Raw genomic sequence first — 26,265 nt, forward strand, 5'->3', positions numbered from 1 at the left:
GTGCTGTGGCATAGTGGGCTGAGCCTCTGCATATAGTGCTCTCATCCCACATGGGCATGGTTCGTGTGCTGGCTGCTCCTCTTCCAATCCAGCTCTCTGATATGGCTTGGGAAAGCAGCGGAAGTTGGCCCAAGTGCTTGGGCCCCGGCCCCGGCATGGGAGACCTCGAGGAAACTACTGGCTCCTGGCTTTGGATTGGCCCAGCTTTGGCTGTTGTGGACATTTGGAGACTGAACCAGCAGATGGAAGACTTTTCTGTCTTTTCCTCTCTCTCTCTCTAACTCTACTTCTCAAATAAAATAAATCAAATCTTAAAAATTTTTTTAAAAGGTCATTGAATTATTATAGGGAGTGAGAGTTTTGCCATATTAATATTGTTTTGGCGTGGGAAGTTCTTCCATTCTTTAATTTCTTTGTCATATTTTGTAGTTTTCATTGTACAAGTTTTTCATCTCCCTTTAAATATTTTTCTAAGCATTAATTTGCTTTTTAGATCTTTTATTGGTAATATATAGAAACATCAATGAATTTTGATTATTATTTTGTTTCTGCAACCTTGCTGAAATCTTTTTAGTTGTAGTGTTTTTTGTGTGTATTCTTTAAGACAGTCTGTGTATAAGATCTTGTTATCTAAGAATAGAGATAATTTTACTACTTCCTTTCCAATTTGAGTGCACTTTACAATTTTTCTTACCTAATTGCTTGGGCTCTAACTTCTAGTACTCATTGAATCAACGTGACAAAAGTGGACTTTTTTGTCTTGTTCCTGATTCTAATGTAAAAGCTTCCGTTTTCATTACTGAGTACAATGTTCACTGTGGGTTTTTAATAACTTCCCTTTGTAGTTTTTTTTAAGAAGTTGCATTCTATTCCTAGTTTTATGAATGTTTTCACTTTGAAATGGTGTTGGATTTTGACAAAAGTTATTTTTTTGCGCATCAACTGACATGATCATGTACTTTTTTGTTTTTTTTTTCATACAATCTGCTTAGGAAATTAATAGGCTTAAGTGAGTTCTATTTCTCTAGTCTGCTGTTTGCACTTAAACCATAAAAGCCTTTCATTAAGTTTTACCAAAAAACTTACATTAAGAGCCATTAAAATTGTGATTCTAGTGGCTACATGAATGTTCCATAATTTATTTAATATCTGTGCTGTTTCAAACACTTCCACCTCTCTGCCTCTTTAGAAGTCTTTAGTATCAGAGTTACTGAGCTGAAGTGTATGAATACACACACGGGCTCCAGCTAATTTTTCTTTTAGTGATGGAAGAGAGAGTGAGCTGGTTCACTCCCCACGTGGCTGCACCTGCGGCTGAGCCTGGCAGAAGCCAGGATCAGGGAGAACCGCTCCCAGCTGCCCGGGGTTCACGGTCTGCGATTGCGTCTCCCCAACGCCAGGATCTGAGCCGGCCGGAATATTCTGAATATTCGCTTGCATGTCCCTGCATGTGTTTTTTTAGGATTTTCAGGATATACAGAAACATTGGGAAAAACTGACACATAAAACGAACGTAGAAACAGTCTGACTATTAAAGAAAAGCATGTCCATATTCTTAATTGGATTTACCGTAAAAGCATGCACATCACGCATCAAGCATAAATGCGCTCCGTTTAAACACACACCGCATACCTACACGTTGGCGTCATCAGATCAATTATAAGCCCCAAACCATTCTTAAAGCGAGCGACCCGAAAACACGCCCAGGAACCGGGAGGAAAACTACTGTTCCCGAGAGCGTAGCGGGAACACGCGCGGGGCGGCCTCCAAACTTGTGGCCTCGGTCCCGCCTCCTCCTTCCAGCGATTGGACCCCCTACTTCCGTGCTCCGGAATTCTGTTCTTCCATTGGTGAGACCGCCACTTCCGTGTCTGGACTGCTCTTCTCCCATTGGTGGGGACTCCAGCGGGGGTCACATGCCGCCTTGACGTTCGCCGGCTCTTGGAGCCCACCGGCTTGCCCCGTACCAAGATGGCGGCGGACGCAGCTGCTGGGAAGTACAGAAGCACTGTCAGCAAAAGCAAAGACCCCTCGGGGCTGCTCATCTCTGTGATCAGGTGAGGGAGGCCGGAGGCAGGGTCAGGGGACGGGAGCAGCGGCTCGATCTCCGCTTTGGAGGGGAGAAGGGTCAGCTGGGTCCCGCCCTGCCGACCCTTCCTCTCCGCCTCGCCTCCCCAGGCCCCGGTGGTCCCACCTTTCTCTCCCGGGTTGGGCTCTGAGGGAGGAGCCCCACCTCACAGCCTCATCTGTAAGGGCAGATGCCTCTGGCCAGGGCCCCCGGGGCCTGCCCCACGCGCCGTTGGGGTTTGCCGGGGCGGAGCAGGTGAGGGGACGCGTGTGGAGCGCTCGCCCAGGAAGCGCCCGGGTCCTGGGCGTCCGTCCCGGGAAGCCGGGCACACACCTGTTTGTGATGTTCGCTTTGCCCCTTCCCGCCGCCCGGTCCCTGTGAATTCCTTAAAAGAACCGAAACGAAATAAATTTCGAGTCATCCCCCCTGCCCACCTCACCCGCGAGTGTTAGGGTGGAGTTGGGGTGGTGCACCTTGCGCGGGTTTTTCCCCTTTAAAAATAGAAGGAAATGGAAGGTGGCGGAACCTTGTGGAAACTGATAGGACCAATCTGAATAAAACGTATATGACACTCTTTTTACGCTGTCGGCGTTTGGATTTCAGTGCAGATATTTTTCATTAAAACAAACACCCCTCCCGTCTCTATGCCCCACCTGTGCCAAGTTTATGCCTTCTTGAGGGCTGCCCAAATATATTGATTTTTTTTTTAAACTCAGGGTCCAGCAGTATCTGGTAGGTACTAAGCTCTCGGGATGAACGAACCTTAAAGCAGCGCACCACTGGTGGGCCGATAACCGGTCTCTTGGATCTTACCAAGGGGACTGTAGATTCAGATCATAGCCTATTAAATCATTATTATCCGTATTCTGCCAGGGTTACGGGAATGCTTCTCGGTCTGGAAATACTTTGTGTATTTGTCGTGTCATACAAGGGAAATAGTCTTCTCTTGGTCCGCAGGCGCCATTCATGCTGTGACAAAACGCAGGGAGTGTAGATGTGTCTCAGAGGCACAAACCAGTAGGTAGAATATTTGTAGATTCCAGGCCTAATCCCCTGCGGGATTATAATACATGGCTTTATTTTCTTTCTTTTTGGACTTGCTTTAGGCAACATTCACTTAAACAACAGGTGTTTTGTGCCGTTTCTTTGTATGGTGCCTGGCACCTACGGCATACGTAGTAAATGCTTGTTGAATGAATAAGTGAGCACCCTGAGTTCTGCACACGATGTTCCCTTGAGAAAAAATATAGTCTACCTGTGCGTAACAGCAGAGGTACAGGGGGAGAGAGACGGAGGAGGAAGTGTGATGGCCTTTGAGGAGTGGTTGCTTCCAACGGAAATAGAGCAGAGATCAGGGAAGTTGGCAGCTAAACGCAAATGTAGCCACCTCGGAGAGCCGGAGCTTCTGTAGACTGTTTGCTATGTATCATGTCTTTCATATGTGTCATTTCTTTTCTGCTGTCAATTTTCTTCAATGGAAGTAAATTTACTCCAAATGTCCTACATTTGAAAACCAAGCGTGGGCTTTTCTGCTGGCAGATTCAGAGACGTAGGTTGCCTTTGAGTGGCCGTTGGTTTGTGCTGTGCAGAGAGAGGCTCCCCTTGCTAGGTGGTGTGTGGCATAGCCACGGATGTCTGCTGGTTACTACCTTTACTGGTCACCTCCATGTAGCACTAGGCGGTGTGTGGCATGGCCATGGATGTCTACTGTCATCTTCACTTGGTCACCTCCATCTAGCACTAGGTGGTCTTGACTTTAACTTCCATTGTTTCTTACTGCTTTTCATTTTCTTCCTTCTCCTTGACTGATTCGCCCCACTTGAGAATAACACTTATTTATTACATTTGTTTTGAGCGTAATATGAGAATGGTTCCAGACGTAGCTTCCTGGCCAAGTTCAGTAAGGATTAGGTTCATGGTTACCCATGACCTGAACGCCAGATGTTGTAGATGCCGGGGCACTGGTTTTTGTACTTCAACATTTTCTTTTGAGTCACAGGAATATTTGGGGGTGGAGTGAGGATGTTGCCAGCTCCCCAGCCCTGTTGGTCCCTTTGTGGTATGCTTTTGAACACACCTAGCAGTTTAAATTCCATGAAGGGTGGCTGTGAATGAGAGAGGGGAAGTACTTGTTACTGAGCTGTTTCATGGTGGGTTGGGGTAGGGGTGTGTCCCACAGGGAAGAAGAGATTTGCAAATGTATATTTCTTGTTAATGAACTCTGGCTTTACTCTGAATTTGCTTCTTTGTATAGCTGTTCAATTTGTAGCCTTTGTGATACTGTTTTTGGAACATTGTATTCCTTTTTCTTAGTTCCTCAGAAAACTTTGCTTGCCTCCTCCAAGTCTTACCCTTGCTTCAAATTCCCTCTCAAAGACTGTAGCTTTCTGCATTGCTTTGGCAACAAGCCTCCCACAGGAAAGCCCTTGTAGGCTCATGTTTATGAATCGAAGATATATGTAGTACAAACCAGTTCTATTTCATGTTTCCATGGGCCTATCATTTTGTCACCAAATCAATTACTTGTTGGTGAGTCCACTGTCTTTTGGAAAGTTTGATTAGTTTAGCTTTATTTATCTTTTTAAATAGAGATTGATTTATTTACTTGAAAGAGTTGCAGGGAGGAGAAGCAGAGAGAGAGAGAGAGGAGAGAGAGAGAGAGAGAGAGAGAGAGAGAGAGAGAGAGAAGGAGAGGCAGAAAGAGAGAGAGAGAGAGAGAGAAGGAGAGGCAGAAAGAGAGAGAGAGAGGAATCTGCTGGTTCACTCCCCAATTGACTGCAGTCTGGAGCTGCACTGATCTGAAGCCAGGAGCCAGGAGCTTCCTCTGGGTCTCCCACATGGGTGCAGGGGCCCAAGCGCTTGGGCCATCTCTATTGTTTTCCCAGGCCACAGCAGAGAGCTGGATCTGAAGTGGAGCAGTCGGGACTTGAACCGGCACCCATATGGGATGCTGGTACTAGAGGCGGCGGCCTCATCTACTATGCCACAGTGCCGGCCCCTATTTAACTGTTTTTTAAAAGAGATTTATTTATTTATTTTGAAAGCAGAGTTACAAAGAGAGAGGGAGAGGGACGCGCGCGCACACACACACACACACACACACACAATCTTCCATCCGCTGGTTCACTCCCCATATACCTGCAACGGCTGGTGCTGGGCCAGGCTAAAGCCAGGAGCCAGGAGCTTCATTCTGGTCTCCCACAGGGGTGGCAGAGGCCCAAGCACTTGGATCATCTTCTGCTTTTCTCAGGTCGTTAACCGAGAGCTGGATGAGAAGTGGAGCAGCTGGGATTTGAACCGGTGCTCATATTGGATGCCAGCATTACAGATGATGGCTTTACTCGCTTTACCACAATGCCAGCCCCTGTCTTTGTTAAGACTTATTTGTTTATTTTCAATGCAGAGAGACAGAGAGATAGAATATCTTGCATTTGCTGGCTTACTCCCTAAATGGCTGCAAGTCAGGATCCTGGAAGTCTGTTCGGGTCTCCCACGTGGGTGGCAGGACGCAGGCACTTGGGCCATCTTCCACTGCCCTCCCAGGCACATTGTCAGGAAACTGCAGCAGCAGCAGCAACTTGAACAGGCACTCCTTTTTATTTTTTTAAGATTTATTTATTTATTTGAAAGAGTTACAGAGAGAGAGAGAGAGAGAGAGAGAAAGGTCTTCCATCTTCTGGTTCACTCCTCAGTTGGCCTGGGAAAGCAGTAGAGGATGGATGGCCCAAGTGCTTGGGCCCCTGCACCCATGGGGGAGACCTGGAAGAGGCTCCTGGCTTTGGATCCACCCAGCTCTGGCCCTTGTGGCCATTTGGGGAGTGAACCAGAGGATGGAAGCCCTTTCTGTCTCTCCCTCTCTCTGTAACTCAGCCTCTCAAATGAATAAGTAGAATCTTTAAAAAAAAAGTAGAAAAAAATTAAAAATCTATGAAAAAATGGAAATAAAAGATAACATTTTGGTGCAATAAAAATCCCACAGCAACCTTTTGAAATCCATGTGTAGTTTTTTCATGATATACATTCCCCATGACCTTTTTGAAGATCTCTTATATTCCTGTTTCCAGATTTTTACACCAAAATAAACTTATATTTTAATGCCATTTCCCATCACTATTTTTTATGTACCCTTATATTAGCATAATGCTTTATATTGTGTGTGGCTTTTTTAATTAAAGATTTCTTTATTTGAGAGGCAGAGAGAGAGAGAGGTCTTCCCTCCCCTGGTTCACTCCCGAAATGGTTGCAAGGGCTGGAAGCTATGCTGATCTCAAGCCAGGAACCTGAAGCTTCTTTTGGGTCTCCCACATGGGTGCAGGGGCCTATGCACTTGGACCATTTCTGCTGCTTTCCCAGGCCATAGCAGAGAGCTGGATTGGAAGAGGAGTGGCCAGGATGCTGGTGCCGTGGGCAGAGGCACACTGCGCCACAGCTCCAGCCCCAATGTTGTGCCTGTTTTTTTTTTTGTTTTGTTTTGTTTTTTTGTTTTTTTTTTTTTTTTTTTTTTTAGGATTTATTTATTTGAAAGGCAGAGTTATAGACAGTCAGAGGCAGAAAGGGGCGGGGGAGAGACAGAGAGAGAGACAGAGATCTTCCATCTGCTGGTTCATTCCCCAAATGGCTGCAATGGTCAGAGCTGTGCCGATCTAAAGCCAGGAGCCAGGAGCTTCTTTCTCGGTCTCCCACATGGGTGCAGGGGCTCAAGGACTTGGGTCATCTTCTAACTGCTTTCCCAGGCCATAGCAGAGAGCTGGAGCTTAAGTGGAGCCACAGGGACCCAAACTGGTGGCCATATGAGATGCTGGGACTGCAGTCAGTGGCTTTATCCACTATGCTACAGTGCTGCCCTATGTTGTTTTAAAATACTGTTCCTAATAGTTGGAACAACATTTATTGTTAGAGTCATATTTAATACTGGATTAATAAAATTCCAGGGAGGGGCCTGCATTGTGGTACAGCCGGTAAAGCTGCTGCCTGCAACACCAGCATTCTATATGGGGAACGGTTTGTGTCCTGGTGCTCCACTTCTGATCCAGCTCCCTGCTAACGCACCTGGGAAAAGCAGTGTGAGATGACTCAAGTTCTTGGACCCATGTGGGAGACCTAGAGGAGGCTCAAGGCTCCTGGCTTCAGTCTGGCTCAGCCCTGGCCGATGTGGCCACTTGCAGAGTGAATGAGCAGATGGAAGATCTCTCTCTCTCTCTCTCTGTGTAACTCTGACTTTCAAAAAAATTAATGAATCTTTAAAAAAAAAAATTCCAGGTAGATGAGGACAAGAGTAGGTGTGCAGACATGGGAAATATTCAGATCTCATTGCTGCTGTTTCCAGCTGTGTTACTAAATCCTTAAGTAATGGTTCTATAGTTTGCTAGTACGACAGTCCATCACTGACAGCATTTAAAAGCCAAATAATTTAAAGGTTCCTACAGTGTAATTGTAAAATAGGTGTTGCAGTTGGTAGATGGATATTTGTTAAGTTCCTTGTGAGTCAGGACTAGCAATCCTCAATCGTTTAGAAAAAGCTGAATAAAAATATTTCAGGACAGCAGGTATTTCGGAGGGCAGATTCCCTGAGCTTAGTAGGAAGGGTCCTCCGGCCTGCAAGGAGGGCTCTATGAGGAGACAGCATGCTTGAGATTTATCTCTTGGAGGCTGGTGTTCACTGCTGCTAATTTAGGCTTTACGTTTTGCCACTGGCCCTTTAAGATCAAGCTAATTGGATAGAACACTGGTTACCTGCTGATACACAGTTTGGGCAGTTGTACAGTAACATGCACACACACAGGGCCTTTTCCTGCTTTTCTATTGGTCCCACCCCTCTGCCCCCCACCCCAATCTTTTGTTTGGTGGGCACTCGGAGAAGGCAACCTATCTACATGGGAAATGTGCAAGGTGGCATCTTGGAGCTGTTGTTACCATATTTTTGTGAGTTCCTGTCAGATGTTTGATTGGGAAATGTGTCTACCACTTACTGTTAGGTGATTTGCTTACCAATTAAACGTTGTGTCTCCTTCCTGTCGGAGTTGGAGCCCACGAGCCCGTTTAATTGGGAAGACGGTCTCTGCTTGCAGAGACCTCGCAGGAACCTCCGAGCAGAACTTGGGGGCAGACAGAGCCTGGTGTGCGAAGTCAAGGAGGTTTGAAGACTGATGAAGGCTCACCTTTTTTCATCAACTTTTAAGTCCTCACAAAAGTCGGAATTTCAAAACCCCAGCAAGTCCTTTATTGCAGACACCTGCTCCATTTCCGGCCTCCTCGGAGACTATCTGGGTCCGTGCCCATATGTAATTCAAAGTAAACTTCGTTGAAGGGGACCAGGCTTTGATCAAGGCTTTGAACAGCCGCTTTGAGGCTCATCCCACACAGTCTGTGGGTGCTTGGTTCCGAGCCGGAGCCTGGAAGCTGTGTTTGGTGCCAGTGTTGTCTTGGTACCGTCACCTCTCTTCCTTTGACGCCCATCTCTTCATGGTTTTTATGTTTCAAGCTGTCTTTGTACCCCAGGGAGTCTTGCATGAGCCATGCAGTGTTGCTTTGAAATCACGCTAGAATACTTGGAGAGGAAACACTTCATCGACTTTCAAGGAGTCCCAAGATCACATGACAGACAGCATACGTGGGAGGAAGAGACAAGACAACCCCCATTTTCTGGTTAGATGGGCACCATCCCTATCTTGGGAATGCGTAGTTCTGTTTCCATCTACATTTGTAGTTAGCCTTGGAAGTCCTTGAAGGCTTTGAGGCACAGTGTGAACATCCGGGGATACGGTCAGGTTGTTTCTCCAAGACACTGCTTACAGATGTGTGCAGAGCTTTGGGGGATGGCATCGCCCATGTGTGGTGGTGCAGTTAAATAGAAACCTGCTATATTACCCATGCAACCCTGGGCAGCAGTTACTTTAAAGCATCCTGTTGCCGCGTCTCAGTTGTCAAATGAGAGAATAATCCGATCTCAGTGGTTTTGGGGAACATTCCATGAGTTGAGAGCGCAGAGAAACACCCGGCACAGTTTGGCACAGAGAAGCCACTCAGAGGTTCATTTTCTTCTTTCCAGGGGTCTGTAGCTACTTTGATGAGAACCTGCCAGATAGCAGCCAGGATATTGTGTGAATTTTTCACCGGAATTGTCCTTGCCAGGGTAACTGGCTTCTGTTGCCATCATAACCGGGAAAGCTCGTGCCACTGAATTAAAATAATTATTTGGTAACTTGAGATTGAGCTAAAGAAACTAGGCATATGTGTACTTTACACATGTGCTTGTAAAACATACAAAATATAAACACACATGAAATATAAAACATTGAGTAAAAGACTACAAATGAGCAAATCAAAGGACCTAGATAACTCTCATTTTCCTTTATAAAAATTATTTTGTGCGGTTTTGTGAGATGAATGGATATGAAAGAACAGTGTCCGACAATGTCACTTCCCAGACTGTGACCTATTTTTCTTCTTTAAGGATTTCATACGGATCCTGTCTGTCCATGTATATATATAAAGATTTGATAGTTATAATTATAATAAAGTTAGTTTTCTTAGCATAACAGAAACCTTTATATTGCTATATTGTCCTTGTAGGTATGTAAGTTTTTTTTAATGTGGATCAATTAAAATACACAAAATTACAGAGAAGAAAAAGACAAATCACCCATTTGTCTTCACCCAGAATTAACTACTGTTAATACTTCCAGTTAAAAGAAGTCACTCAGTTGATATAAAAATAGTACACTCATAATAAGGAATTGGAACAATGAAAATGCAGAAAGATGTGGAGATGAAGGTAAAAACAAATTATTCTGCATTTTATCCACCATCAGTGATGTTAGGTGAACCTCATTCCAGCCTTAGCTCGCCACATAGGTACTTGAGTGTGTGTGTGTGTTTAAAATATTGGGTGGGTAGAAATAATTTTTTATTAAGCATAGAATCTCCGTGTATTTATTTGTGTCTTTGAGACAGTCGTATGTAGGAAAGAGCACACATCTTGTGTAAATGGCTCCATGAGTTTTTACCTGTGTAACCACTGTCCAGGTGAAGCTAGGCAATGCCTCCAGCCTCCAAGAATGTTCTTTTCTTGTCACTTCTTTCCTCTGTACCACTATAACTGTGCCCCATTGTTATAGCACCATTCGTTGAAAAGGCTGCCCTTTCATCACTGAATTTCTTTTGCACGTTTGTCAAAAATCAATTTCCCCTGTCTATGGGGTTCGGTTTCCTGACACTCCCGTCTGTTTCTTTCATGTTTATCTGGATGACAGTGTCACACTCCCGATTACTGTTTTCCCAAGTCTTGAAGGCAGACAGACCCTCCCATTTTATTCTCCTCTTTCAAAGTTGCTTTGGGTATTGCAGGCCTCTTGTGTTTCCATGTGATTTTTGAAATGAGCTAGCCAATTTCTACCATGAGATCTGCTTGGTTTTGATTGGGGTTGCGTTGAGTGTACGGAGTGGAGGAATTGACACTCGCTTGGTATTGAATTGTCTGATCTATGAATAGGCCAAGTCTTTCTGTTCAGTTCTCCTTTAATTTCTGCGAAGTTTGTTGGAGATTGCAGTGTGTAGTAGCTTCCACACGCCTTTGGTCCAGTTGGTCTTGAAGGACTTGCGGTCATGCCACAGTTCACCAAGTGCTGGTGCTCCTGTTTGCAGTCTCTCTTCTCTGGGGGTTTATAAGTTTCTGCTGCTGGGTCTTTAAGTTTGCCAGTCTCTTTAGCTATTTTTGATCTGTTTTTAATCTCACCTGATGAAATTTTTATTTCAGGTTATAATTTTCATCTCTGAAAGTTTGGTTTCAGTCTTTTTAAAATGTCTTTCCAGTCTCTACTACTCACGTGTTGCATCTTTCCCATGGCTTCCTGCACATATAGAATACAAGTGTTAAGAGTAAATGAATGTCCTTGTCTATTGATTTTGTCATCTGTGTCATTTCTGGGTTAGTTTCCATGGATTACATCTTTTTCCTCTTATTTAATTTGCCTTGTACTTTTATTAGATGATAGTGTATCTTTAACCTTGCTGGATGCTGCTTTTGGATTTTTTTCTATTATATTTTTGAGCGTTGTTCTGGGATGTAGGGAAGGGACTTGGCAATGGTTTGGTGCTTTCAGATCTTGCTTTAAGTTTGCTAGTTAGGAACAAAGTGACATGTAGTCTAGAACTAATTTTATCTCTCTGCTCTGGCGAGATATCTTGTGAGTATTCCAGTGCCTCGCGGATGATGAGATTCTTCACTCTGGCTGGGCAAACAGTTGCTATCTCTGGCTCTGAGTTCAGAGTGATCCTTTCAGGTTGTTACTTTCCTGGCCTTCAGTAGCTACCTGTCCCACAAGTGTTGATCAATGTGGGCTGAAGACTCACAGAAGCCCCACATGGCCGGCCAGAGTTCCCTGTACGTTAGAGCCCTGCAAACTCACTATTGTGGCGAACTTATTTAAATTTCTTGTCTCAGCATACGAGATGAATTCAAAGCAAAGACCCAGCTAAACTGCAAGATTTATTTAAAGAGGTTAAAGAGACAGCACACACTCAGAAGCGAATGAGGGCAGCCCTGGAGAACTGTGCACACTCCAATTTGGCTGCCCCCTTTAGTGGGTAGGGGGAGGTGCTGTAATTGAATAAACCGATGGGGTGGAGTTTGGGTGGGGCTCAGTGACTGATGGTCTCTGGGAAAGTTTGATGACATCTCGGCTAGAGCTCGGTGTACATATGTTCATGGTGTCTTCATGATGGACAAGGCTCAGGTGCATCATGGGAAAGTGGCTATGCTGTGTTGGCCTGGGAAGTGGTGGAGATTTTTTTTTAAGCAATGCAGGGCTGTGGCACAGGGACTTGGAAATGTCTCAGCTCCTTTGTTCACTAACTCCTTGCCTAGCCCATATCATAGCCACCTTCATGTCTAGTGAAACTTGTTTTGTTTGTTAGTCCTTGTCATTCAGTCTGGGGCCCAAGTAGAAGCCTGTCAGTAAGTGTTATGTTTTTAAAAAATATCTTTGAAGATTAGGTTTTTTTTTTTTTTTTTTTTTTTGACAGACAGAGTGGACAGTGAGAGAGAGAGACAGAGACAAAGATGTTCCTTTGCCGTTGGTTCACCCTCCAATGGCCGCCGCGGCCAGCGCGCTGATCCGATGGCAGGAGCCAGGTGCTTCTTCTGGTCTCCCATGGGGTGCAGGGCCCAAGCACTTGGGCAACCGGGACAGAATCCGGTGCCCCGACCGGGACTAGAACCCGGTGTGCCGGCGCCGTAAGGCGGAGGATTAGCCTAGTGAGTTGCGGCGCCGGCTTGAAGATTAGTTTTCATTGCTACTTTTTGGGGGTTGCCTGTGCTCAGAGAGGAGATGAAATAGGCTGTATTTTTAGAGTTATGGCATGGGAATGGATGTTTGGCATCGCGTTTAGGATGCTAGTTGGGATCGCTGCAGTTCATATTAGAGGGCCTGGTTTGACTCATGCCTACTGTGCTTCTCATCTGACTTCATGCTCATGTGCACCTGCCAGACAGCAGGGGATGGTTCAAGTACACCAGTCCCTGCCGTTCACATGGGAGACCCAGATCGAGTTTCATGCTCCTGGCTTTGCTCTGGTCCAGTCCTAGCGGGTGCAGACATTTGGGAAGTAAACCAGCAGGTGAAAGATCTCTGTGTGTCTCTTTCCTTCACTGCCTCTCTGCCTTTTAAATAAAATGAAAATTAAAAAAAAAATAAAGTGATGCCGTGAACTAGATAGCTCGATACTGATGATCCTTTCTTATTTTATAGGTTATTAAACAGTTAAATACTTTATCTTCATTTATTACTTTTAAGGAACTTTACCTTCAGAACTCTTAGAAATGTGCTAAAACACTTGTGCGTGTTTGTGTGGTTTCTCATTTTTAACACTGTGCTGTTTTGTTTAATCCCTGTGGCAGTGTTGTAAATTTTTGGCCTGAGGTCTAACAGGCTGCCCCTGGGTTTTCTTAGGGTAGCATGGTATTTATAGTCTATTAGTTGGTTTCTTGTTTTTGTTTATATCTGGATGCTTCCAATGATGAACTCTGCTCTCTGTTGTCTTATACTCTGCTTCTCCAATTTTTGTTAGCTGCTTTTAAACCATGAAATGAGTTGTATAGCCTTTGTTGTTACTGGAGCCAGTATTACTGGAGCCAGACATATAAACATATGTCCTGGGGGCTAAAAACATGGGCACTCACAAGATGAGTGGACTTTAAAAAGTTCATGGAAAATCGAATTAAAAGATAAGTTAATTTTCTGGGCTCACTTCGGCAGCACATATACGAAGATAAGTTTATTTTCATGCAAAAAGTTTCGCAGTCCGTGCATAGGTTTTTGGATAGTACACATTTTGCATGAACTTTCTTTTTTCTTTTTTAAATTTCTATAAAGCAAACAAATTTCATGTTTTTCATATATGCAGTTGTAAGAGCATAATGATGCTTCTCCCCAACCACTCCCTCCCACCCACTCTTTTCCTTCTTTCTTCGTGAACTTCTTTGAAAACTCCTTGGGTGTGCGCATGCGTGCATATATATCAATAAATGACATAATGTGTGGGATTTCCTTAAGTAATTGGGGAGGAGGATTAAAGTCAAAAGGGGTTAGATGAAATTGTCTTAGAATGTATTGACAGTTGTTGAAGCTAGATTTATTTGATAAGTCTCTTAATTTTTGTAGTGACTGAAAGCTTACATAAAAATATATGTGTGTTTGTAGATATATATGTGCTGAAGTACCAACCCCAGGTTCTCTGACTTACTTGCAAGTAGTAATTGACAGGAGGCCAGCATGCAACCCCGGACAGGGTTTATGGTGGCTTATGCTGGAACACAGGGAGACAGCATGGTGGGAAGAGGTTCTGCTGATTGGTTCTCTAGCGGGAGCTCAAGGTGTAGTTGTAGGGGTTTGGAGCAGCCTGGTCGGTCGAGACCCCGTGCTTTGATCTGCACCTGCTCTGGAGTTCTGGATCTTCCTGCTCAGCACAGGACGCGTGGGTGTGCTCCTGGCTTGGTGCTCGGTGCAGGCACAGGTCCGTTGTTTGCACACCAGACACTCAAAATAGCAGTGTTGCTTACTCCCGCCAGTCCAGGAAGGTCACGTGTTGGTCTCATTGGTCTATCTTGGGTGTGAGTGCAGGCGGGAAAATTCCCTAATAGGGTACTAGGGATTCTTTTGGGGTTAGGATCTGGATGCTTCTTGCTCCTGATTGGTTTGGAGCTGGAGATGGGTACATGTCCGGTCAGGAGGGGTTTAGTTTAGTGAGCTTGTTTCTGTCCTGGTTCACTGGGGATTGGAAAGAGGGCTGGCGACACAAGGTTCTGTAGGCTAATAAATGACAGAAATGCCATATATTATTTATGTCCTGTCACCTCTCCCCACCCCCTGGTGCATTGTATATTAGCATATTTAAATCTCCTGTATGTCTGCAGTTAAGAAACCTGCTTCAATTTGTGTAACATCCAGTTTCCAAAATGTATTTGACCACTTAGCACCCATTGATAAATTGTAAAGTATTATCTCTGAGAGACTCACTAGGAAATAATATCAGTGTGGACAGGGCTTTACAAGAAGGCTGTGAGGCTTAAAATAGAAAAGAGAAAAAGAGGTGAAGCTTGCTTAAGTAGAGGTGTGAGGAGGTTTTAAGTTGATGTGTCAGAGTGGGACTCCGTTTTCTGCCTAGGTGGGGTTAGTTGGACTTAATTTTAGATAATAGGCTTCTTTGTTGGCTGAAAGATTTATAGTTTTTGGTCCCCAGAAGTGTTCTGTATAGCCGAGTTAATTGAAATATTGAAAAGCTGTATGTGTTGGGTGTAGTAATTGGCCCTAAGTGCTGTCTGAAGCAAGACACCCATGGGTTTCCAATTGACTTAAAAGCAGAAATTGTTTACTGTCACTTGCCATTAGATGAATCTCAGCACTGTTAAGGGATGCTGTTTCTATGCATCTGAAAACTTTTTCAGAGTGGCTTGTCACTGTGAGTCGCTATTGGTTAGGGTGGGATTATCTTATGGTTTGTGAACTCTAATAAGACATAATTAAGAAACAACCAACTACAAGATATAGTTGAATATAATAATATCGGATTTAAAAGTGTAACGTAGATTTGGTTATCTGAGTGAAGCCATATCTTATGTGATTATATATGATACACATCTCGAATGTTTCTTCACCGCGTTTTTTTTTTTTTGTTTTTTTTTTTTTTTGTTTTTTTTTTTTGTGCGCGCTGAGAATGGTGCGGAGGGTCTCTTTATAATTCGTCAGAGGCATTTGTAGACTGTTGGTCATATACGAAGTGTAGGAGACTTGGTAGACGTCCTCCTCCACTTGTTGAGTGTTCCCGTTCCTAGCAGCCTCTTGGCCTCTTCAGTTCCTGCTTTCTCTCCTCGAACTGAGAACTGCCTCTAGTTCTCCTGCTGGCATAATAGGTGTACGTTGCAGCAGGCATTTCAGAGATGGGCTGTTTTGCATTTTAAAGGAAAAGAAAATCTGACTCTGACACTTTGAAATAAGGGCTAAATAGATGTAATAATGTAACCAAATGTGTTCTGGTTAAAAGCAGTTTGGGAGAGAAAATAGCATCCGCATTTTGAAGAAGCACATCAGCTAAAGACTTTTTTCCCCTGTGTTGGGATCATAACAAAAGGAGTTTTATGTTCTGGAAAGATCAATAAGCTAATAATTTTTTTTCCTCCTTGGAATGAGATTCCAAAACTAGTTAACCCTTGAGCATTTGTTGAGATTGTAACCATGCTCAGTTTTTGCCTTAAGATAATACAGTAGGATATTTAGTGAACAAAGATGACTCTTTGTCTTTCTATTGTGAAATTTTAAAAAATTGTTAGAGAGGCTGGCATTTAGCCTAGCTAACACGCACGTCCCACATTGAAGTGTCTGAGTTTGAGTCCTGTCTCTGGCTGCTGACTGTAGCTTCCTGGTGGTAATGCGGAGCCTGGGAAGCAAAGGTGATGCCTCAAGTTTTCTGGTCCCTGCCATCCACGTGGGAGACCTGGATTGAATTTCCAGTTTCCAGCCTTGACCTTGGCCCTGCCCCAGCCCTGGCCATTGTGGGCATTTGGAGAATGAGCTAGTGGATGGGAGTTTTTCTGTCTCTCAATAATTTAATGAAGATTAAAAAAAAATTCATTAGGATTGTCCTTATGAGAAAGAAGGTAGTGCTGATGGGGGTTAGGGTAGGGTTTAGGTACAAAGACTGTAACATCTAGTTTGCCTGTTCAGAAACCCATTTTAAGTACTTTTCAGAGTCAAAAGGTGCCTGTGTTTGGTGCAGCGGGTTAATCAGCTGTCTGTGATGCCTGATGTGAGTGCTGGTTTGAGTCTGGCTGCTCCACTTCCGACCCAGCTCCTTGCTGATGCACTTGGGAAGGCAGCAGAAGACGGCCCAAGTGGTTGGCCCCTGCACCCATGGGGGAGACCTGGAAGTAGCCCGAGGTTCCTGCTTTGGACCTGGCCCAGCCCCTACCCTTGTGGCCGTTTAGGGGGTGAAGCAGTGGATGGAAGCGCATGCTGTGTCTCTGTCTTTCTCTCTCTCTCTCTCTTGTCTTCCCTATTTCCCTCCCTGTCTCTGCATCTCTGCCTTTCAAATAAATAAATAAATAATCTTTAAAAAATCCTGATGGGAAAATCTTCATCATAAAAAAAGAGTGAGAATCATGGAGAAAATCTGATTCTTACTGTAGATTGTGCTCTGTAGAGCTGTCACTTCCTGATAAGTGATTTTTGGGTAGGTGAAACCTTACTTGTAATTAGTTTTTCTTGCTTGCTTGAAGGGATTCCATTAATTGTTTTGTTAATCTTTATTATTCCTGGAGGAGAGGTCACTGGATGCCAGTGCGAAATGCCCTTAGTAGACAATTATGCCTATTAACTGTTTTCAGAAAGCACAACTTAATGCTAATTATTCTGCAGGTGTCACCAAAATTTTGTGTATTATGTTAAATATTTCTTATAGCAGGTTAATTGTTTTAGTTATCTGAGGCTGTATTAGGCAGCTGATTGTTCTTGTGGGTTTGCCAAGAATCTGTGTTGTTTATGGCTAAGGAGGTGGACTGATAACATTTGCCTTGAGAATTTAACCCACTCAGGTAACATCATCTGATACTATTCCTCTTGGGCTGCCGTAACACAATCTCAAAGACAGGGTGGCTTAACTAGTAGAATAGTTTTCTCACAGTTCTGGAGGCTGCAAGGCCAAGATCAGGGTGCCATCAGGGTTGTTTTGTGGGAACGCCTCTCCGCCTGGCTTGTAGATGGCCACCTACGCTGTGTCCGCACCTGGCCTTTCCCCTGCGTGGAGAGGGCTCTTTCCTGTCTCCTCTAAGGACGCCAGCCCCATTGGAGTAAGGCCCTGCCCTTCTGACCTTTATTATCCTTTATCACCACCTGTCTACAAATGTGGTAGCCTTCAGGGTTAGGACTTCAGCATGTGAGTTTGGCAAGGGTATGGGGTGGGCACATTTCAGATCATAACAGACAGTACCCTGGGGACTCTTCTTAGTTTGTTACAATCCCTTACACTGCTTCTGGGATGATAGTCTGTCTCCCTATGGGTAATCTTGAGGGCCAGTCTCTTCATTTTCCACAAGTGATTGTCAACATTACTGCATGCTTTTCTGACATATTTGATAGTCTTCTAATAGCTCCCAAATACCAAGCATTTGTACTGTACACTCTCTTCAAAGAACTGCTGGTCAGGCTGATCGAGCACACGTTTTGCTGGGAGGGGGAAATGAATAAAACATTGCTGCAGTTTGAATAGGAAATGACTTCCAAGCTCAGGCAGATAGCTGAATCCCCAAATCACAGGTTGATGGCACTAAGAGGGTGGAAATTGATCCAATTCTGGTATCTAGGGAGTGGGCCTTGTGGGAAGTCTGTAGGCCAGTGGGGCACGAAGGTTAGTTACAAAAGCCTAGTAATTCACAGAAGGAGGTTCACTTGAAAAGATTTATTTTATTCAAAAGGCAGAGTTACAGAAAGAGAGACGGAGAGACAGAGACAGATCTTCCATTGGCTGGTTCACTCCCCAAATGACCACAATGGCCAGGCTGAAGCCAGGAGCCAGGAGCTTCTTTTGGGTCTTCCATGTGGATACTGGGGCCTGAGCACTTGGGCCATCTTCCACTGCCTTCCCAGCTGAGACTTAGAGAGCCCATATAGGATGCCAGCTTTGCAGGCAATGGTGTTACCTGTTATGCCACAGTGCCAGCCCTCTGAATTGAGTTTTAATGTTATGTTCTTGAAGGAACTTACAAGAAATGGCTTTGCAAAATTTATTAGTTTGTTTGCAGAAGGTTGTGGAGGAGATCATTCCCCATGGTATATAATGTCTTCCTGTTATTCTAAGTGAAATATTTCTTTTTGCTTCTTTAGAGGAACTGGATCTGTCTTTCTGAGAGGGAGTTTTTTTTTTTTTTATTTGAATGGCAGAGTTGCAGAGGCAGAGAGAAAGAGGTCTTCCATCCATGGTTCACTCCCCAGTTGGCCACAATGGCTGGAGCTGTGCCAGTCTGAAGCCAGGAGCCAGTAGCTTCATCTGGGTCTCCCATTTGGGTGCAGGGCCCTAAGGACTTGGGCCATCTTGTACTGCCTTCCCAGGCCATTGCAGAGAGCTCGATCCGAAGTGGAGCAGCCGGGACTCGAAGTGGCACCTATATGGGATGCTGGCATTGCAGGACGCGGCTTTACCCACTACGCCACAATGCTGGCCCCAATCGGGTCACTCTTGGCCGTCCTTTCCTGAAGAGGCATTTCTTGTCCTTTTAAGGCAGGACTCATTCCTCATGACCGCCTCATGTCCTGCATCTCACTGCTGCTCCTAAGCACTCAGTGTACAGGCACCCTACACAGTTCCTACATAGATGTACTCAGGAACTTTACAATGGAGGGAGCTTTAGGGCAGAGGTGTCCAGCCTGAAGACTAGATGAGGCAACCACAGGCAGGACTCAAAATTCAGTAAAGCTACAGCAAGTTAATTTTTAAGTTATTAATTTTATATGGCTCACAAATGATGTTATAAATACCTTAATGACCTTTGGCAGAAAAAAGATTCGCCACCCCTGCCTTGGGGGATTTGGGCTAAGATGTCGTGATTTGTAGCTTATCTGTCTTACCCCTTAGAAAGTATCAGCTTACCTGATTCAGTCACATTCTATATTTTATAAAGGGCATTCATACCTTGAATGAGGCCTTAAAACAGCTGGGTGAAGCGCTGTTCTTATTATCTAGCCTGCTTTACAAGGCCAAAAACAGACCCCAGAAGATGAACTCAGTTGATCAAGGTCAAGTAACTTGAAAGGCATGGTCTTATTCTAATCTTGTTTGTTTTTCATTCTGGAGCGTGTTCCTTTGCTGTCTACATGGATGCCATGTTGCTGTCTAATTTGACTGATTTGATAAGGATAGTAAGGCACTTTTCTCTGCTGCTCCTCACGGTAGCAGTGTAGATTTGTGTTTCTTTCTTTTTTGCATCCTGTTAGTCTGTCTTTGAACGGTATTGTTCCTCTTTAGTGTGGGGTCACCTTTTGGAGACTAACCTTATTTTCATGGGTGTGCTTTTTCTTGTATTTGATCTTCCTTTCGACTTTTTTTTTTAAAGAATAATATCGACTTTTATGTGCTTTCTCCTGTCTGGACTCTATTACTCTATTAAGTCCAAAGTGAAAGCAAAATTGCTCCATGCAAGGAGCCCCTGATGGTGACTAGTGATTTTCTTTTCAACACATTTGACCTGCCACACTAAAATCCAGAAGCCAGCGCAAAGGGAGGACACACACAGATGCTGTGTTCAGCCTCCAGTTGCTTACCTGGAGGTTTGATGCCTGTTTACAGGATTCACGAGGAGCTCAAGGTGGTGAATCCACCAGATCCGATCCACATGCTTGTTCCTTCCAGGTGCTGTTGGTAGTTAGCTTAACATGGATCATAGTCCTTTTAGCCCATTAGGTAAATAAATTCTTTCCTGGGTATTAATTAGTCATGGATAGAGATGTAATTCATCATGGAAAATACCAGCGCTGTCTTCGTGCAAAATTCCTGGTGATCCAGAAATGTCTTTGTGTCCAGCTTCACTGGAATCAAGTTTACCCTTTTATGTTCCTTCGTGAATTCAACAATAGTTTGCATATCATGAGATACATGAGACACAACGGAAAAAATACAGTTATTTGGTAACTTGAGTGTACCTTAAAGTGGCAACTTTAAATCATTTGTCATTTGTCCTTTGCACATCTTTTTTTTTTTTAAATATAATTTATTTGAGAGGCAGAGTTTGAGAGAGAGAGAGAGAGAGAGAGAGAGTGATCTTCCATCTACTAGTTCACTTCCCGAATGGCAGCAACAGCTGAAGCTAGGCCGATCCAAAGCCAGGAGCCAGGAGCTTCATCTGGATCTCCCACATGGGTGCAGGGGCCCAGGGACTTGGGCCATCTTTCGCTGCTTCACCAGCAATTAGCAGGGAGCTGGATTGGAAGTGGAGCAGCCGGAACTTGAATTGGTGCCCATATCAGATGCTGGTGCTGCAGGTGGAGGCTTAGCCTACTGTACCACAGTGTCGGCCCCATGCTGGTGACTTTAGCTCATACTTTTAGACATTCTTAGATTGATTCAAGACTGTTACTACAAAAAAAAAAAAAAAATAGCTTCTTAGTGCTCTGTTTGCATCCCTAGCTGTCCCCTATTCTTTATATTCGAGCATCGTGATTAGGGTCCGGTCGTGCAGCTCAGGAATTGGAGGTGGGGAAAGTGGGCTTTCCTGGCATGCACTGTAGGAAGAGCCTGGGCTTTGGAGTCGAGCACACGTCACTTGAATTCCAGCTCTGACTATGAGCTGTGTGCATATGTGCAAGTTACCTCTCTGAGCCTCTCTGTTGTTTCTGTGTGAAAAGGGTGTTGATCCCATCTATCTCACACACTGTTTTGAGGACTGTTTTAGATTATGTATGCAGAATGTATTGTCTGTATTGTCTGCTGTGTTAAAGAGGTTCAACAGTACCTCCCTTTCCCAACATGGAATACGTGGATACAAGGATGTGTGTAAATGCCTGCACTGAGTTTTAAAATCTCAGAAAAGCAGAGGGTGAGTGAGAGCTGGTTTCTCAGCACTTACTGTCAAAGGGATCTTGGGTAATTTTTGGACTCTGGATTTTTAAAAATGCAGCATATTTTTCAGCCAAATTGTTAAGGATACAGTGTCCGTGTTGTGAAAAACAAAACTTCTTTCTGTTTAGAAGTGTGGTATCTTCTTTCTGAGCACATCTTGAGAGCCTGGATAATGGCCTCAAGAGGCCAGGCAAACCAAGTTCAAGGTCTGCCTCTGCTACTTACAAGCTCTGTGCGCTGAACAAAGAACTTCATCTCCTCGTCTCTAAATCAGATATAATAGTTGTGCCTGGGGCTGGTGCTGTGGCATAGTGCATAAAGCCACCAGCTGCAGTACTGGGATCCCATGTGGGTGCTGATTTGAATCCTGTCTGCTCTACTTCTGATCCAGCTCTCTGCTATGGCCTGGGAAAGCAGTAGAAGATGGCCCAAGTCCTTGGGCCGCTGTACCCCTGTGAGAGACCTGGAGGAAGCTCCTGGCTCCTGGCTTCAGATCGGCTCACTTCCAGACTTTGCGGTCATTTTGGGAGTAAGCCAGCAGATGGAAGACCTCTTTCTTTGCCTCTCTGTCTCTGTCTCTGTCTCTCTCTGCCTCTGCCTCTGCCTCCGCCTCCCTGTAACTCTGCCTTTCAAATAAATAAATAAATGAGTAAATAAATAAATAAATCTTTAAAAAAAATAGTTGTGCCTGCTTCATATGATTACTGCCGGGAGTAAATCAGTTATTTATGTCTATTTATTTCTTTCAAGATTTATATATTTGTTTGAAAGGCAGAGTTACAGAGAAAGAGAAAGAGATCTTCCATCTGCTGGTTCACTCCCAAAATGGCTGCAATGGCTTGGGGTAGGCCAGGCTGAAGCCGAGAGCCAGGAACTCCAACCAGATCTCCCACATGGGCACTTGGACCATCCTCTGCTGCCTTCCCAGGTGCATTAGTAGGAACTGGGTCAGAAGTGGGGCCGCTGGGACTGGAACTATTGCCCGAATGGAATACCAGTGTCCGCTTAACCTGCACCCACACCAGCCCCAGTGAATTATTATGTCTAAGCCTCTTAGATGAATGCCTGTCCCCCGTGTGTGGATGATAGCTGTTTGGGGCGGGGGTGGGCAGGTGAATTCACAAGAAAGTAGCAAGGATGGTAGGCTTCTTGGAAGTCATGATGTAGCAGAAATAGTTGAAGTTGAAAGTATTTAAGCTGTGAAAAGCAGAACTATTGAGAAGTTTTTACCATGTAAAGGGAAATATTATAGAAGAGAGAATGGACTTATTTTGTGTTACTATAAAGCTGCAGTTAGGATTAATGGGTAGAAATTGTACAGAGGCTGATTTTATTTTATTAAAATTAATTTTTTATTTTTACTTGACAGACACACAGAGAGAAAGTACCCGTCTGCTGGTTCACACTCCATTATGACTGTCCATAATGGTTGGGACTGAGCCTGCCCCAAGCCTAGAGCTGGGAACTCAGTCCTGTTCTCCCACGTGGGTGATGGAAAGTCGGCCACTTGAGCCATCACTGGCTGCCTCTCAGGATGCATGTGAGCAGGAAGCTGGGACTGGAGCAGAGCCAGGACTCTAATCCAGGCACTCTGATGCGGGATGCAGGAGTCCTAAGAAGCAGCTTACGTACAAGGCCAAATGCCAGTCCTTTATTTTATTTTAATAAAAGGCTTTGTTACAGGTTGGGTTGTTCAAAATTGTGTTGTGTGGCTTTGTGAGATAGTGAACTTCGTATCTCACAGAGGCTTAAAAGCTGAACAGAGGTTCCTGGCCCGGGTGGTAGGAGAAGCTGGATGGCAAGTGTTCTTGCTGTGGGTTCAGGCCAGTAGACTGGGTTAACACAAGGTAATCTAGGGTAGGCATTTGGTGTAGGGGTTGAGATGCCACTTGGGACTCTCACATCTCATGCCAGATGCTTGGGTTTGAGTCCCAGCTAATGCACACTGTGGGAGGCAGCAGCGATGGTTTAAGTGGTTGAATTCTTGCCCCCCCTACAGGGCCCCAGATTGAGCTTCCTGCTCCTGACTTTGGCCTGGTCTGGCCCTGGCTAGTGCAGGCATTTGGAGAGGACATGAGTAGATGGAAGATAGCACATTCTCGGTGGCGTTCTCTCTGTCTCTGCCTTTCAAGCAACAATAAAAGAAATGTAAGATAATCTCAACACTGAAACTTGTTGGATTTTGATAGTATGCCTGGGAACTTTCCCCTAGAAATTACTGCTGTTTCATGCTATTTCTATCATTCATTGATTTTCTCAAGTATTTATTGTCTGGGACATTGTTTTCTGGCCTCATCTTGCAGCAAAGAAAATAGAGCTTGGAAATATTGTGTGCCTACACTATATTTTTTGATTTCTTTAGATTTATTTACTTATTTGAAAGGCAGAGTTATAGAGAGGCAGAGGCAGAAACAGAGAGGTCTTCCATCCGCTGGTTCACTCCCCAGATGGCTGCAATGGCCGGAGCTGCGCCAATCTGAAGCCAGGAGCCAGGAGCCTCCTCCTGGTCTCCCACATGGGTGCAGGGGCCCAAGGACTTGGGGCCTCCTCTACTGCTTTTCCAAGCCATAGCAGAGAGCTGGATCCAAAGTGGAACAGCCGGGACTCGAACTGGTGCCCATATGGGATGCTGTCTTTGCAGACTGGGGCTTTAACCCACTGCACCACAGTGCCAGCCCCTGCCTACTATTTCTTGGCACTTTGCTATCACACAGTCCTTGAAAAATCCCACTGGCTTAGGTTGTTGGGAGACCATCTCCTTGGGTCTTCTGCATTCCTGAGATGCCTGTGAACACTTTTTGTTTTATGCTACCTGGTAAGGATGTTTGGCAAACAGCCTTGGAAGTAGAGATAGTGTTTCCCCTCAGAGCCAAAGAGCAGGCAGGTTTCCAACCATAAAAGCTTCCACTCTGCAAACTCGGGCTTCCTCTCCAGTAAGTCCTCTTGTGTGCAGGCATCCATTTGGCCCCGTTGGCCTATCCCCTGTGGGACTGGGGGGAAGGGAGCTGATGCAGATGTGCGGGTGCTCTTGGTGCTTGGAGAGCTCTGAGTCACAGAGTACCGAGTTTCTGAGCAGGAGTCGTGTTTGCTCTCAGCACCCATGAAATTGGCAGACTAACTTTTGTTCGCTTACGAGTAGGATAAAATCTGAGGCTCTTTATAATTCCTGACCCGAAGAAAGAGTGAAATAGCAATCAGAGAGGCAAGGCTCATGCCCAGAGCCACATGATCTAGGATTTGTGGGCGGTGGGACTTGAACCTTTCTCTCCAGAGGTTGTGCCTCCCATTATCTTATGGAGAAATGCTACTGCCTGGCACTACTGCTTTGATTACTATGACAACAATAGCCAACAGCAACAGCCAACATGTGAGTGCTGATGAGATACCAGGCCTTGTTTGAGCTCATTTAATTCCCTCGATACAGGAGCAAAATTAGATGCTGGATCAAGGTCATATAGCTGGTAAATATGGTGGAGACAGGATTCTTCGTTGTTGTTGTTTTAAAAGATTTATTTATTTGAAAGGCAAGGTAACAGAGAGAGGGAGATACACAGAGAGAGATTTTCATCTGCCAGATCACTCCAGCAATGGCTGTAACAGCCAGATCTGGGCTGTGCCAATATCCTTGTTTCCATCATGTGTGTGCCAATATCCTTGTTTCCATCATGTGTACTTGGATCATATTCTGTCGACTTCCCAGAGGCGTTAGCAGGGAGCTGGACTAGAAGTAGAGTAATCAGGACTTGAATTGGCTCTTTGACACGATACAGGATGCCCATGTCATAAGCCGTGGCTTAACTTGCTGCACTGCAGTTTGAGTCCAGAGGTCACAACTCGGTAACAGTTAGGAGCATCGTCTGAAAACAGAGCAATCTGGATTTTAAATCCCTGTCCTGGGATGGGCATTGTGGCACAGCGGGTTAAGCAGCCACTTCACTACCCACATCCATGTTGGAGTACCAGCCATTCCGTCTCAGATCCACTTTCCTGCTGTGCACCTTGGGAGACCCTAGGAATGGCTGTAGTGCTTTGGCCTCTGCTACCCACGTGGGAGACCCGGATGGAGTTTCTACTCCTGGCTTTGGCCTGGCCCAGCCGTGACTGTTGTGGGCATTTGAGGGGTGAACCAACAGATGGGAGATCTCTCCCTTCCCCTCTATCCCTCTCCCTTCCTGCCTCCCTCTTACAAGTAGGTGAAAATAAAAAAAGTTAAAGAAGAAAAAAAGTAATGGCATCTTTGCCAGCTCTGTCTTAAAAAAAAATACATCAATCCCAGTCCTGTTCCTGACCTTCATTGTGTAAGTTGTACTCTCCTTCAATCTCAGTTGTTTCATCTGTGAAGAAAAGATGGAGGGGGTGGGATGAATATAGGACCCACTCCCAAGGACTGTTAGGAGGATTAGACAGACATTCTGTGAAAATGTACAACACAGCTGGTTGCTGGGAGCTTATAAACCTTTCTAAATATTAGGAGCTATTGTTATTTTTATTCTTCTTGATGCCTCCCTTTTCTCTAATTAAGAAAAAAAAAATGGTGCATCCTCTTGAGAGTTCAATAATATAAGTATTTTTGACCAAAGGCGAAATGTCATGCATCCCAGTTTTACATCAAGAGGCTGAATTTCAGATGTGGGGCCAACTTGGCACAGGATATGTCTTATAAAAGCATTCTCTCTAAAGATGAAAATAGGAGGGAAACTCTCTTGTAGGCTTAATTTATTCCCTCATCTTCATGTTAAGTAACTCTTCCTACTTCCTACATAACTCCTGAGGATCCAGTAATGTGCTGCAGTGACAGCTGGTGCCAATGACAGTGTCCTCCATGGGCCTGACATTTTCCTTAATGGTAATTCTCCCTGGTTAAGGTAAACAATGTGCAGTATTTGACGTGTTTCCTCCCACAAATGCTAGTGCAGAGGAAAGTTAGAAAGCGTCGTGTTGATGGCAAAAGACGGCTGTATAGCTTAGAAAATTCGGTGTTTTCTGTTATCCAGGGGAATTGATAGAGTTAAATATCTAAGAACTCTTACCTCTGGGATAGTTGATGAATTGAAGGCATTTTCTGATTGCACTTTATTTTAGATGAATAGCCTGGA

General features: G+C 44.6%; 1 protein-coding gene across 4 annotated transcripts in view; it reads left to right on the forward strand.

Annotated features, from left to right (window-relative positions):
- The first annotated feature begins 1,899 nt into the window (after positions 1–1,899).
- The window catches only part of EXOC4 (exocyst complex component 4), an 871,518-nt gene continuing 847,152 nt past the window's right edge, over positions 1,900–26,265 (forward strand). For all 4 annotated transcript variants that reach the window (XR_011387458.1, XM_002711996.5, XM_070071324.1 and 1 more), the window contains exon 1: positions 1,900–2,057. Coding sequence is in view for 3 of the 4 variants with exons in the window: in XM_002711996.5 (XP_002712042.3) it covers positions 1,972–2,057 (86 nt within the window). In the remaining variant the exon portion in view is untranslated. The remainder of the gene's footprint in view (positions 2,058–26,265) is intronic.

The sequence above is a fragment of the Oryctolagus cuniculus genome, chromosome 3 (genome assembly GCF_964237555.1).
Source record: "Oryctolagus cuniculus chromosome 3, mOryCun1.1, whole genome shotgun sequence".
NCBI lineage: Eukaryota > Metazoa > Chordata > Mammalia > Lagomorpha > Leporidae > Oryctolagus > Oryctolagus cuniculus.